Source organism: Vipera berus, assembly GCF_964194415.1.
Source record: "Vipera berus genome assembly, chromosome: 2".
Classification (NCBI taxonomy): domain Eukaryota; kingdom Metazoa; phylum Chordata; class Lepidosauria; order Squamata; family Viperidae; genus Vipera; species Vipera berus.
In genome coordinates, this window is record NC_138203.1 from 96,331,376 (window position 1) to 96,346,804 (window position 15,429).

Sequence of the window (15,429 nt, forward strand, 5' to 3'; positions counted from 1 at the left end):
AGGAGAGAAGCAACCTAGAACTAAGGAGAAACTTCCTGACAGTTAGAACAATTAACCAGTGGAACAACCTGCCTCCAGAGGTGGTGAATGCTCCAACACTGGAAGTTTTTAAGAAGAGACTGGACAGCCATTTGTCTGAAATGGTATAGGGTTTCCTGACTTAGCAGGGGGTTGGACTAGATGACCTCCAAGGTCCCTTCCAACTTTATTATTATTATTATTATTATTATTATTATTATTATTATTATTATTATTATTATTATTATTATTATTATTTACTAACATACAGAGAGCCCCTTCTTTTTTTTGCTTTTTGGACAATCAAGACCTAGCTTTTCCCTTAGGCATTGGACTTAGCCAAATTCGTGCTATTCTGCAACAGGCGCTATTCTCCATTTTTAAGGCAGGGTCCATTTGTTTGTGGAGTTTGTGAGACCTTCTTACAAAGGGATCCTCCTACAGGTGCACAAGAATGACACCTGCTTTGCCACAAGGCTAGGCTCTGTAAGAAAGCTGATTCCGTATTGGGCAGGACACATGTCTCAGAAGCTGCAAAACACACACACACACACACACACACACAAAAAAAAAAACCAAACAAAAAGGCAAATAGAGTGCTGCTGGATCTGCAGCAGGCTGAATCCTGTAAGTTCCTGAGTGGGAAGGAATCTGCAGCCAGCCTGATTTCTTCTTGGTCAATTGGTGAAAAGGAAGCTGAAGGACTGTGGGAACTCTGAGGGCTAAGAAGTGGAGTAGGGGTACCTCATGCGTGGGGGAAAGCCTTGGGAGAGCCTGGGCAGCCAGGTCTGGGTCTGCACTAGGCCTCCCAGTGCCTCCCAAATTTGAGCCGCTCTCTGCTCTGCTTAATAACCTGCCCGTTCGTTTAATGGCAGCATCATGGAGAGCAGGGGGTGGGGCTCATTAAGTGCGGTCATCTTGCTTAATGGCCATCACCACTTGTGACCATAATGGGAAGGCTCCATTGTAATCATAACTCAAGGGCTACTTGTACAACTGAGAAGCATCAGTACACTTACCGCAAACTGGGATGACCACTTCTAGTAGTTTCATATATATACTGTATTAAGATGAAGAACAACAGTCATTGTGTTGGACGTGCCCCTGCCTCTGGGTCATGGTGGAGACAGGGATGCCTTGCCTCACTGGCTCCCAGGTTGAGAGAAAAGAGGGGAGGAGGAGAAGGGGATTTTTTTCGTTTTGTTCCTGGATCATCCAAATAGAGGGAAGGCAAAATGCCTCATAACCACAGCCTCGACATGTTTCCCTAGCAGCAGCCACAATTCCAGGAGCTGCTCCCTTATGACAATGCCTCCTCATTCACAGCAATCACTGGGGCCAACACAGAATCACAGTAGACAAATAGCACCTCTATCTTGCTAGAAGTCAATTTCAATTGCTCTTTCTCATCCCAGACCTTCACAGTCTCCAAGAACTAAAGAAGACTTTGGCAACATTTCCAGCATGGCTCAAAATCACAATAAAAAAACCGGAGCATCATCAGGACATAATACTGTCAGAGTCTAAACTGCCAAATGAACTCAAACAACTTCGAATGGAAGGAAAAGGAACAGATCCCGATAGATCCCCACAATGAGGCAACCATCAAATCAATCTATGGTTTTCTACCACCATTACCTGGAATTGCCCACTGAGGGAGAAGCAAAACCGCAGCAAATAATTCCAGCGCCCAGAGACAATCCAAGAGGATACAATGGTTGATGGTATTGGTGGTATGCCTTTACCTTTTGACTAAACCTAGGGATATTCGCCAACTGTATATAAAATGTAATAATGCAAATTCACTTTTAAGATCAAGTTTGATGTGGCAAGAGACACTGACTGTGAATCAAATAACCGAAAGAAAATCTATAGACTTGTAACATTTTGATTGGTCTTGCAGAAGATACTGCTAATTGTAGAATCATTTTTCCTCTGGGATGAATATATCCAATGAGATTTTCTACAGCTTTTACAATACAGGTAATCCTCATTTAGCAACTGCCCTGTTTTAGTGACCATTAGGAGTTACAACGGTGATGAAAAAGTGATTTTATGACCAATCCTCATATTTATGACTTTTGAAGGTCTGTAAGGCGAAGGAAAGCTGAAGTAAGGTCAAAAGCAGTCCGGTTTTTACTTAATGATCACTTCACTTAACAACGGACTTGCCAATTGTGCCTGAAAACAAGTACTACCTGTACTAACTAGACTGGGTGTAAACTCCACTGATTTTACTGTACATCTCCATACATCCTGCTGTCTTCTAAATATTTTCTACTTCAGTTAGTGCCAACAAGCCAATGGCAAGGAATTGTGAAAGATGTTGGAAACATCTGGTGATCACTAACCAGGCACTGCAGATGTGAAAGAAAATTATTCTTTGATAGGCCACATAGCCAGCTGTGATACATAGTTTCATGCCCTATTTATTTCAGCTAGGATGTACAGCAAGACCTGATTTAAACATGCACATTACATTATATCTACCTCCCAGGAAAGCAAATGTAGAAGAGAAGTGAATGTGTTCTCTTTGTGTGCTGTATAAGGGCTTTGGCTAGCCACTGCTTGAAAAAAAATATACCCAGTTCAAAAGGATCTATTTGATTTCTTATGAGAATATGGGTTTCATTAACTGTAGATAGAAGATGTCAGATATCTAAAACAAGCAAAATGCATCTGGCACTGGCAGCAAAATGAAACTTGTTAGCCCGTGCTACTTAATAAAAGCAGTATGGCGAACTTACCCTATCTTGTATTTCATCAAGGAATGTCAAGGTCACCACATATTCAGTAGTTGTACATGGCAGAAACTCAAGTTTAAATTTAGCATCATTTGCCTCAGCAAGAATGGTGTTCACTTTTTTCTTTGCTATTACAGGAAGCATTTCATTAATAACCTAAATGCAAAAAAAAATCATTAAAAGCAGTGGACAGATTATAAAAAGGAAAAGTTACATTTAGACAGAAATTTACTTAACACGACTATTCTTCAGTCAAGACTATGTAGCTCATAATGAGTACCACATCAAGATTAAATGGACATAGGTGACTTTGGGTCAGTCACTCTTTCTCATGTGGTTGTTGTGGGTAAAATAGGAGAAGGCAGGCGTGTTGGATATGTTCGCCACCTTGAGTTGTTTGTAAAAATAATAAAGGCAAGATATACGGTAAATAAAGTAGATAAAATTTTGGTTCATGATGTATCGACAGAATTTTGCAAAATGTCTTCTAGCTATTGGGAGTAGAAGTCAACGCCAACCACACCCCAAGAGGCACCCCTGTTGCCCCTAAAACTGTTTTTGAATGATTACGAATAGCTAAAATGGTGTTTGATTTCAAAATTTTGTAAGGTCAACATTTTCCAGGATTTTGTTCAAGAATACACACGTCATGAAACTGCATGAGATCTGGTGAAATTTCAGTTATTCTGGAGGAAGAGATGCCCAGGCCATCAGAGGAGATTGCATAATAGGATCTGGCTCTGTTCCATCGCATTTTCTTTCCACAGTTTTCCATAGAGTTTAATGCACAATTTTGAGCCAGTTACTCTGTCTTAACCCAACCCTGAACCCCAAGGTTATTGGAGGGACTAAATGGAGGATCATTTCTATTAGGTTCCAAAGAAAAATTGGGATATAAATACAATCAGCAATCAATCAACCAAAAATCCATACATCCTTGATGTTACATTGTCTCTCTCACACACACTTTTTTTCTGGAAAATCCCCTTAGTATGCAGAAACTTTCTTTTTATATTGGCCTCATTTCATTTCTAATCTGGCATGGGAACATTAAAACTGAAGTTAATGGGCAATGTGGATTTACCTCCAAACAGCGCTTTGGTGATGGAATTAGTTTGTCTTTCAACTTTTTAGCGTCTATGAGGAACAAACCTAGTGGTCTCTTTTGTTTGATTGCCAAAGCTTCTTTGTGTTGTCTGTGATATTTCTCCAGTTGTTCAGCAAAAAATTTAACATCTGTTTATTTTAAACAGAAGGATACAGTTAGTCATTTACAGATTGCTTGGGGGAAAAAACCCATTGTGTTTCATGGGAAAGAATAAAAATACATTTCCCCCTTTTTATTTAGAAAAAAGATTATTATTTTTTAATAGATGAACAGAGATCATTCAAAATGGATTATCTTCTCCTGTCTGGTCTATAGAGAGTTTTTTTTTACAGAAATTAACAAATGTTTATTTTTGTATGAAAGCAGCCACTCCCAATTCCAGAATGTTATGAAATCTAGACGCAAACAATCTCTTCAGCTCAATAATACAATTTTATAGAAGTGGTAGGCTTTCAGGCCAGCCATTTGCTTAACAATGGCATATTCCATTCTGTTTTGTAAGTGTTTCTCTGATAAAACATCCCGGAAAATGCGAAAGCTTTTAACTTTTTAAAAAAATGGTTGCTGTAAAAAAAATGGTATCGCTTCTATGGAATATTCATTGCCGATTTTGTGAGATTAACACATCTATTACAACTGTGAAGAGCTTTGGATTGAAAAGTACAATAGCACTTCAGAGAGCAAGCATGCTGCCAGCACAAAAAGGTATGAGGGCGAAGGTTCGTTCTCCGAGCTTGTGGGTTGATTTCTGAATGTTTCATTACCAGGCTAGGTCACATCTTCAGCAGAGTTTAGGGGATGTCAGGGTCTGTGTTCTATTTATAAGGGCTTCAAGTGTGGATGTGTTGCGTGAGGGTTTTGTGATGGGTAGGTTATATCAGGTCAGGATCACTGGGAGGTGAACTGCTGGTGGGGGGCTTGTGTGAGTTGGTTGAGGGTCAGTGCTGTCTCTAGCTGGTGATTCTGAGGAGTTCGTGACTGGTTGTAGGTTGACGTGTGTTGATGGAATTGCTTGCGAAGTGCCAGGCTTCGATGAACTCACAAGCGTGACGGGGGGCAGAGTGGCCGATGATTTTTGTGTTGCTCCAATCGAACTGGTACTATTTGGTGTCGATGTGGATAAAGATGAAGGATAAAAAAGGTATCTATAGAGGGATGTAAGAAGTCAAGGAAGGCAAACAACAAAAAGGATGTTGTGTGACTGCAGTGCATATTTCATATTCTTTTCATCATGAAACTTAGTGTAAACTCCTATGTGCAGCAACGTTTCGCAATTCCTTACAGTAGTTGTGACTTTTTTGTGGACTGCAGTTTCCAATTCCAGTCTGATCCTGGGAAAAGGCTTGTTTGCAGATTGATGCTTCAAGTAGACTCTGTACCCTCTTAAGCATCATTTTGCCTTTGAAGTGCAATTAACTACTAGTGAATTAAAGAATCAGAAAGGATCTAGAATTATCTACACTACACACACTTTGCATGCCAGGTGCTCTTGGAACTAGCCAACCATTTTATAATAAAATATTGCAGTCTCCCTCTATTTTTAATCAAGTTCAGTTCAAAAAAGAAACCTAAAGTTGACACCTGGTAGAGAGAGAATTTTAGATTTCGTAGACAAATATTAATGGATCTAACTATGGTCTGAATTTCAGACAGCAATGATCCAAACCACAGTGAAGCAGATTATTAAATCGTCACATGTGCAATTACGTTTTAGAAAAATCCCTTTTAACATTTAGTGGACATTCAGCTTAAAAGATACCCCTTGCCCCATTAGGCCATTAGAGCAAGAATGTATTCTTTTTGTGTGTATGTGTGTGCGTGCATGTGTGTGCGTGCGTGTGTGTATACAGGCACACACTTTATCTATAGTCCTTTAATACTTATGTCATCTGGAGAGCAGTTTTGGTTTAGTGATTAAGGCACCAGGCTAGAAACCAGCAAATTGTGAGTGAATAACTTTGGGTCAATCCTTTCCTCTCAGCCCAATTCACCTCACAGGGTTGTTGTTATGGAGAAAAGAGGAGGAGGAAGGAGTATCCCGCACGTTTGCCACCTTGAGTCATTTATAAAAATAATAAAAAGCAGGATAAAAAATATTTTAAAAAACATTAGAAGTTCATTACTATAGAACACTATGCATTAACCTGCCAAATTTAATTATGGATACACCCGCAAATATTTCCATTTTAACCACTATGTCATACCACACATATTCAATGAGCAGCTACACACTGCTCACAGTTGCCTAATGCTAAATCTGATGTACCTTTGTCTAGGGCCGCTTTGCAATGCTAACATGACAGCTAAAGAGACAGAGACCATCTTTTTTAAAGGGCTGCTAAGATTGGCTTAGGTACAGTTGCCTTAGCTTTATTTTAGAATGTAGTAAGAGAGATCCTTACCATGGAAAGTAAAAAAAGGAAGCCTCTTTTCCCTTTTTTTAATAGGTACAGGTAAAGGTTCCCCCGCACATGCGTGCTAGTCGTTTCCGACTCTAGGGGCCGGTGCTCATCTCCGTTTCAAAGCCAAGGAGCCAGCGCTTGTCCGAGGACGTCTCCGTGGTCATGTGGCCGGCATGACTAGACGCCAAAGGCACACGGAGCGTTGTTACCTTCCCACCGTAGTGGCCCCTATTTTTCTACTTGCATTTTTACGTGCTTTCGAACTGCTAGGTTGGCAGAAGCTGGGACGAGTAACAGGCGCTCACTCTGTTACGCCACACTCGGGATTCGACCCGCCAAACTGCCAACCTTCTGATCGACAAGCTCAGCGTCCTAACCCACTGAGCCACCGCGTCCCATATGTTTTTTTTAATAGAACATTTGAAATATAACATTTTCAGATAAAAATAAGATCTCCTTCAAATTAAACCTGACTCCTAGTGACTTTATGGAATTGCATGTATTTCAGGCAACACTACCTCAGTCGCTTCTGTTTCTTCTGGGATGTTCTGATGATGGTCATCCCAGAAGGTCCTGCTTAACATTTCCAAATTTGATCAAAATTGGCTAGATGCTGCCACCTACAGTAAATGAACTAGTTTAATGCCACATTCAGGGGATTTTCCATAATTTAGATACTTCAAATGTCTAGAGCCGTCTAGCCCCAGTCCTAGTCCTTCAGCTGCCTTTTATAAAACCTTTTCGCTTTAGGCCTCTGCCGCCGTGTGCAAAAAAAAAAAGTTCAATCAATAAATCAATTTCAACTTCTCACAGGAAAAAAAAAGATCTCGCAAAGTTGGAATTGATTGATTGAACTTTTTAGTCCCGCCCAGTCTGCCGTTACCACCACAGCCACACCCACCCAATGAGCCACGTCCACCCAATTTGCCACACCCACCCAAAGGGCCATGCCCACCCAGCACCTGACGGTACATAAGTGGGTTTTGGGTTGCAGTTTGGGCACTCGGTCTCTAAAAGGTTCACCATCACTGGTCTAGAGGCACAACTCACTCTGTTAAGAAAATCATTTTCTTATCAAATGGGGCAAAAAAAATGTAACAAACTGTCAAATAATATTTACCAGGTTCTTCTTTCTTCAGAGCTTGCAAATCAAGGCTTTCATTTTCTCTGAAAAAAGATCGAAACTTTTCAAAAGTAGCTGCATATATATTTGCTGAGTCAAATGCTGAATCAATTGTTTCCTAAGAAGTGAAAAAGATATTTAAATTATTATAATCTTTGATTAACCTCTATCCATATAGTGGTTCTATTTCATTTCTTCAATTTTATATTTTTCACTGTCATTTATTACTATGCTGTGTTATCCTTACTTAGGAGCCATGACAGCAAGCATATAAACGTTAGTTGAAATGCCTACCCTAAAGGAAGTAATCATGATGCTAGCTTTCTATTTACTATCAAATTGTTTTTAAGAGTAGAAAGACAGTTTGTTCAATAGAGTTCAGTAGGCCTTTACTGTGCACTGTTATCAGAGAGATCCAGATTTAAGGACTCACAACCATGTTGCTATTAGCCAGGTGTTCTTACTCAGCTTAACTTACTCGCAGGATTACTGTTGTAAGGATAAAATGAGGAGATTCTCAGAAAAAAGTTAGATATAAATGAATATGTATTTATTAAATGGATTAATGTTCTTTAAATATAATTATATTAGGAGAAACTGTACAACCTGCATTTAATCAGACATTTGTTTTTTTAGAAAAATTCTTAAAAGATGTAATCTTCAGTTGAGCTGAACCTAAGCATTACCCAAATCCAACTTTCTTTTTAAAAAAATCTATTAAGTCTTCATTTGCACTTAGCTTTTAAGGAACACCTAATAAATTCATTCCATAGCTAATTTGACTCCTCACTGTGATGCCCACTACCAAAGCTGTAAAGTGTGCACTATTCTTTTCTGAGGACAAAAGTATTATTAATTACCTAAATAGCAGTTGCAGATAATGGAAAAGATCTATCAACACTCCTTGCTATGGTATTATTCACGGCAAGGTGAATATTATTCCAAAATCAAATTTGTGTTGCAAAGAAACCTCTCATTGACATCAATGAGCTTTGATTATAATCATTATCACAAGCCACCAAAGCAGCTGAAATTTGCATTAACAAATCTCCCATTGTTATTAGTGGATTATTACTCCAGTATTGAACAGACCCCCACAACTGTTGTTTCCCTTTTGCATGTATTAGACGGAGATATGGGTTTAACCTTACAATTTGGTTCAGAGAAATTTTATTAGCCAGTTTATTTTGCCCCCTGACTTTCCATAGTGTCTTCCATTCATTTTAGATATATAAGGTAAAGGTTCCCCTGCACATGCGTGCTAGTCGTTTCCGACTCTAGGGGCCGGTGCTCATCTCTGTTTCAAAGCCGAAGAGCCAGCGCTTGTCCGAGGACGTCTCCGTGGTCATGTGGCTGGCATGACTAGACGCCAAAGGCGCACGGAACGCTGTTACCTTCCCACCGTAGTGGTCCCTATTTTTCTACTTGCATTTTTACGTGCTTTCGAACTTCTAGGTTGGCAGAAGCTGGGACGAGTAACAGGCGCTCACTCTGTTACGCGGCACTCGGGATTCAACCCGCCAAACTGCCGACCTTCTGATTGACAAGCTCAGCGTCCTAACCCACTGAGCCACCACGTCCCTTTAGATGTATAGATATAGGTATATAATAGCTGTTGTAAGAATATGTTTAAAAATTATTGATATTAGCACTTTTCTCAGAGAAGAAAAGGACTAGGAATGGAATAAGTGTGAAGCCACCTATATTTGGCAGCAGCAATATAGGAAATACTGGAGGCACATGATAACTTTAGGGACAATAGCAAAGGCATCAATTCATACCACACAGGAGAAGACAATAGTAAATCCATTCATTTTTGCAAAAAAAACAACACCACATGGATAGAAAAACTAAACTGATGGATGATGTAGTGCTGGACGATGGGCCCTTAGGTCATTGGCACTCAACATGCTACTGAGAAAGAGCTAAAGATCTTTCAGAATAGTAATGGTGGTGATAACATAGCTAGATTAAACTCTTTGGGATGTCTAGTTGCTGATGTTGCCATATAAGAAAAGAAAAGCCAGAGATTCAAGATAGAATTACAGTAGGAACACACAACATAAGAAGCATGAACACAGGAAAGCTCAACGCAGTGTAAGATGAAATGAAATGAAATGATTATAAATTGACACCTTAGGCTTCAGTAAATTAAGATGGACTCAGTTGGAGGTTCACATTGTTTATTACACAGGACATGAAAAAATAAATGTGTTACTTTTATATTTAGGAAGGGCATGGTAGGAATAGTAATTGGCTATAATATAATAATGTAATATTTATTAGACCTAGTGGACAACACTTTATGCTCAAGTTTATGCCCAAACCACTGATGCAGAAGAGGAACAGGTTGATTACTTCTATGATCAAGTTCAATTTGAATTTGACATAACATGCAAGCAAGAAGTGCTGCTCTGTGATTGGAGACCAGAATGCAAAAGTTGGAAACATTAAAGAGGAAAATGTAGTTAGATTGTATGGCTTAAGAAACAGAAGACCAACTTAGCAATTTCTGCCAGTTCATGGCTGACCCTGTCTTCAAACAACCAGAATGACTCCTCCTGGACATTATCATATAGGGCTATATAGAAATCAAATTGAAGATATTATTGCTAAAAAAAAGGAGGTGGAAGAGCTCAATTATAGCATCCAAAACATGATCAGGTGCTGACTGTGGGGAAAAATTACAAACTGCTCATATGCAAGTTCCAAGTTAAGCTTAAGAAGAAAAAAGTCAGTTAGTTTCTACTACATGATCTTGAGCATATACCCAGCATTTTGAAGGCGAATATAAGGAATTCTGTTGAAGTCGTGAATCTCCTTGATATAGGACCAGATTAATTATGGAATGAACTTAGGTTATTAAGGATAAAGGCGACTGCAATAAATGAAGAAAGAGAAGAAAGCAAACTGGATGTCAGAACAAACTGGAATTTGTCAAGAAGACTCAAAGACAAAAATGACCCAAAGACAAAAATCTCAGAAAGAAACTTAACAAGGAGTTTCATAGACCTGTTAAAAGACACAAGAAGTAGTATTATAACATATTTAAAGATATTGAAGATGGAAGCAGGTGTGGGAAAACAAGAACTTCCTCTGAACTCGGAAGGAAGTTCCACATTTGAATTGGGGGTGTCAAGGGATGGCCCTAGACAGATAGCAACCAATTGAAAGGAGAAGTAATGACAAAGGTAAGGTTTTACACTTAGGCAAGAAAAATCAAATGTACAGGTATAGAGTAGGTGTAACCTGGCTCAAGAGCACTAATTGCAAGAGGGATCTTTGAATCCTAGTAGACAATCACTTAAATATGAGCCGGGAGTGTGCTGCAGCTGCCAAAAAAGCCAATGCAATCCTAGTTTGCATTAACAAAGGGATAGAATCAAAATCATGTGAAGTGTTAGTACCTCTTTATAGGTAAAGGTAAAGGTTCCCCCACACATGTGTGCTAGTCGTTTCCGACTCTAGGGGCCGGTGCTCATCTCCATTTCAAAGCCGAAGAGCCAGCGCTTGTCCGAGGACGTCTCCGTGGTCATGTGGCCGGCATGACTAGACGCCAAAGGCGCACGGAATGCTGTTACCTTCCCACTGTAGTGGTCCCTATTTTTCTACTTGCATTTTTACGTGCTTTTGAACTGCTAGGTTGGCAGAAGCTGGGACGAGTAACAGGCGCTCACTCTGTTACGCGGCACTCGGGATTCAACTCGCCAAACTGCTGACCTTCTAATTGACAGGCTCAGCGTCCTAACCCACTGAGCCACCGCATCCCTTTACCTCTTTATAACATCTGGGTAAGACCACACTTGGAATATTGCATCCAGTTTTAGTGGCTGTATTATAAAAGAGATGTTGAGACTCTGGAATTAGTGCAGAGAAGAGCCACAAAGATGATTAGGGGGCTGGAGGCTAAAACCTATGAAGAACGGTTGCTAGTCTAGTGAAAAGAAGGACTAGGGGTGACATGATAGCACTGTTCTAATATTTGAAAGGCTGCCACAAAGAGTGGGGTCAACCTATTTTCCAAAGCACCAGAAGGCAGGACAAGAAGCAATAGATGGAAACTAATCAAGGAGAGAACCAATCTAGAACTAAGGAGAAACTTCCTGACAGTGAGAACAATTAATCAGTGGAACAACTTAACACCAGAAGTTGTGGGTGCTCCATCACTGGAGATTTTTAAGAAGAGACTGGACAGCCATTTGTCCAGAATGGTAGGGTCTCCTGCTTGTGCAAGGGGTTGGACTACAAGACCTCCAAGTCCCTTCCGACTCTGTTATTTTGTTATTCTGTTAATCAATCAATCAGGTCTGAAACTGTTACCTGAATACCTCTGCCATATGAAATATTTAAATGTAACTAAATGTATAAACAAGGGTGCTATGTACCTTTATTTGTAGGATAATATTTTGAAGATGTTTATCGTCTTTAAACATTGTTGATAAGCTGGGTCCTTCACCACATGTTTTTTCTTCAATTTTGTTGTTAATAACAGGACGAGTGAAGGCATCAAAATATTGATCTGGAACAAGGTTTGCGACAGATAACACAGTTGCTTGAAACTGTGACACAATTTCTGCCATGGTATCCTGTTTGACCAAACAGAAGAAAATCAGTTAAAATGTTTTATGCTAGAGATGAAGGTTTGCGTAGCATTTTCAGAGCTCTTCACATAAATACTGTTGAATCTTTCACAACGATTCTAACGTTTCTTGTAAAGACACATCAAACTAAAAGTTTCAGGTGTCTCGTTTTCTATTTTAAAAAAGTTTTCACTTCTTAAAAAAAGAATACGAAGACTGTTTTTTGTGTATTAAATTACAATAACAATAATGCACGAAACATGAATGCCATCTAAAATTGAAATGCATTTCCAAAATTCATACGTAATACTAAAGCCGAATACAAAAAGATAGAGCTATCAAAAGCAGTGTCACATTTGTATAGTATCACTGATAGTCTTTTTAATAAATAATAAGTTAAGTCCCATGGCTATTCTATGTCAGTGGACAAGTGGCAGGGCTACCCAGAGGTTTTTATTTTAAACACAGTCACCCCTGAATTACAAACTTGGGAGTTTTTTGTTGCAGGTTGTGTACTTTTCTTTCCTTCCTAATTTTCACAGCATCTTTGTCATTGCCAAAATGCCTTCAAAGAGTGCCTTAAAAACACTGCTAGCTTCATCTCTGTTGTCCTACACCAGGGGTAGGCAACCTCGGCTCTTTTATGACTCATGGACTTCAACTCCCAGAATTCCTGAGCCAGCTTGGCTGGCTCAGGAATTCTGAGAGTTTAATCCCATTTATATCCCGCCCTTCTCCGAAGACTCAGGGTGGCTTACAATCTAAGCACAAATCAAATGTGCTTAGCAATAGCCTTCATTCTATGTATATGCCTGCTTATTAGGGCTTTCGCCCCCACCCCCCAAGCGGCATTATTATAAAGTCAGCTTATTGCCCCCAACAATCTGGGTCCTCATTCTACCTACCTCGGAAGGATGGAAGGCTGAGTCAACCTTGAGCCTGGTGGGATGCGAACCTGCACTAATTGCAGGCAGCTGGTGTTACTTAAGGAGGCATTAGCCCACTGCTCCACCAAGGGAAGTCCATGAGTCATAAAACAGCCGAGGTTGCCTACCCCTGTCCTACACTAATAGCACTTCAATTTGTTAAGAAATAATAGATTGTCCTTGTTCATTATGTATTGTTTGAGGGTGAATGTACTTCTCAAATATTCTGGTCTGAGTTATTACTCAGTTTATCAAGTTATTTTTAAGTACTTTCCAGCCTAAACCTATACCAGTCGAGAATTAGAACTGACTCATAATTATAAAAACTGCTTTTTCAAGTACTCAGTGCGCCATGATTACTTTTTTTTAAATGGAAACCTTTTTAAAAACTAAATGAACTTTAACCTGGAACTCTTCCACAGTTGGTTCAAACAGCAATGCATGGATCTCTAAAATCAGCTCTACAAGAAACATTGGAATGGATGCCTCCTCTTCCTCTACAATCACTGAAGCAGTTCCCTTGAGTAAAAAAAAAGAAAGACAGAATTAAGTCTTTTTTAAAATTAGACAATGGACTGAAACTCTAAAGTCCTCCAACCTAAAAAGTTCCCTGTTTGTTAGAACATGCATAATTTCGAAGCAATGGCTCAGATAGAATAGGCCAGGGGTAGCCAAGGTTGCCTACCCCTGGATAGGCACTTAAGCCAGAAAATGTTCATTGGCCCAGTGCGACTGCATGCTTGAGTTAGGAATGTTGTTGAAAGTCTTTCTTTTCTTTGACCATGTTGCTTTTTGTTTTAAGGATTTTATTTAATTACACATTTTGTGGCGTTTGAAGGTTAATGTTTAATTTTTACCTTTAAATCAGATCATTCTGATTATGAGGAAATTCACCTGTTTTTGTCCTCCTTCCTCTTGTCATATTGTATTCATTATTTTTAAATTGCATTCTTTTACAAAAATCATTAGTATTGATACTCATTTCTTAAAATAATGTTATCACATTTTTGTCTAAAATTGATATTTTTAATCAGACCTAACCATTTTGTCAAAGTGAATATTTTTTAATTATTAGTTAGGATTTGCAGAGACTTTTCCGGATATTATTCAGCACTAACATACCATTTCTTATGTTATAAGCCTTTACACAGAACTCTTTCAATTATTTTCCAATTATAAAATATACTGTATAGGTAAGTTTCATTAATTTCCATTGATAAAATGGATTCAAGAAACACATTTTCACAGAAGTCAGGAACAATGTATTAGATCAAAACAAAATGTTTGATAATTGATCAATAGAAAACAATGATTTCTGCCTTAAACAGTAAGTTTTCTTAAATTCTTGAACAACAGTTTGAACATCTCACTTTGGTCAATATTACCTTCTTTTCCACAACTTCAGGTGCTACTACATCTGTATTCCATGTTTGGATAATTTCTGCAAGTGGTGTCTTCTTCAACTTGTCAGTAAGGTAATGCAAAAGAGCAGCAACAGATTTAACTGCCAAGATGTGCATAGTATTTACTATAAGATAATCAGCAAGACGAATAAAGCTGGGAAGAAACAAACAGATTAACAATGCAATACAGACTGCTGTCTTAGCATAGTCTTAGCTTTAATGAGACGTGTGTGTGTGTGTGTGTGTGTGTGTGTGTGCAAAAAATTATTAAGAATATGCTAGCTGGACCCAACACTGAGAAAGAAATACTATCCTGACAATATCAAACTTGGAAACTAAACCTGAAGAATAACAGCAATGGCAAAATTAACAGTATACAGTAACAGTATAAATTTGAGATTAAATTTAAGCAAGAATGATTTCCCTATATATTAGACTCACACAACAAGGCAAATTCATTTGCTTAAGAGTATGATGTAACACTCCTCCGGGCAATTTTAATGTGCAGTTTGTGATTACACGCAAAGAGGGCTGAAATATTCCTTAGATCTTAGAATAGCATGATGGCGCAATGGTTACAATGCAGTATTGCAGGCTAACTCTGCCAACTGCCAGTAGTTCGATTCTCACTGGTTCAAGGTTGACTCAGCCTTTCATCCTTCCAAAGTCGGTATAATGGGGACTCAGATTGTTGGAAGCAATATCTTGGCTCTGTAAACCACTTAGAGAGGGCTGTAAAGCACTATGAAGCAGTACATAAGTCTAAGTGCTATTTCTATAATACAAGATAGCATTCAGAAGAGACACAGCCATGTACTTCCCTGATTTACTGGGATATAAGAAGGAGGACAAGCACAATCCAGCTTACAAAATTCTACAATTATAGCCTATAATAATAGTCTTCCCGCAGACTCCATTTTTCAATCTAGTCATCAGGTTACTTATAGATGCCTGTCTCCTATGGTTTTTGCCACCCCTTCTGACCTGACAGAGGGGACATTCTCCATGTCTCCTCATGGAATAGGACCATCTATTCAAATAGCTTTGAAAATAATAGAATAAGAGAGTTGGAAGGGACCTTGGAGGTCATCTAGTCCAACCCCCTGCTAAGGCGGGAAACCCTAT

The 15,429-nt window shown here is 39.0% G+C and overlaps 1 protein-coding gene across 1 annotated transcript in view; it reads right to left on the bottom strand.

The window, feature by feature from the left end:
• DNAH6 (dynein axonemal heavy chain 6) overlaps positions 1-15,429 on the bottom strand; it is a gene marked incomplete at its 5' end in the record, with an annotated part of 184,661 nt that overhangs the window by 159,595 nt on the left and 9,637 nt on the right. The window contains 6 exons of the mRNA XM_081318905.1: positions 2,766-2,918; positions 3,847-3,998; positions 7,393-7,513; positions 11,781-11,981; positions 13,307-13,420; positions 14,287-14,458. Of these exons, the coding sequence (XP_081175031.1) occupies positions 2,766-2,918; positions 3,847-3,998; positions 7,393-7,513; positions 11,781-11,981; positions 13,307-13,420; positions 14,287-14,458 (913 nt within the window). The remainder of the gene's footprint in view (positions 1-2,765; positions 2,919-3,846; positions 3,999-7,392; positions 7,514-11,780; positions 11,982-13,306; positions 13,421-14,286; positions 14,459-15,429) is intronic.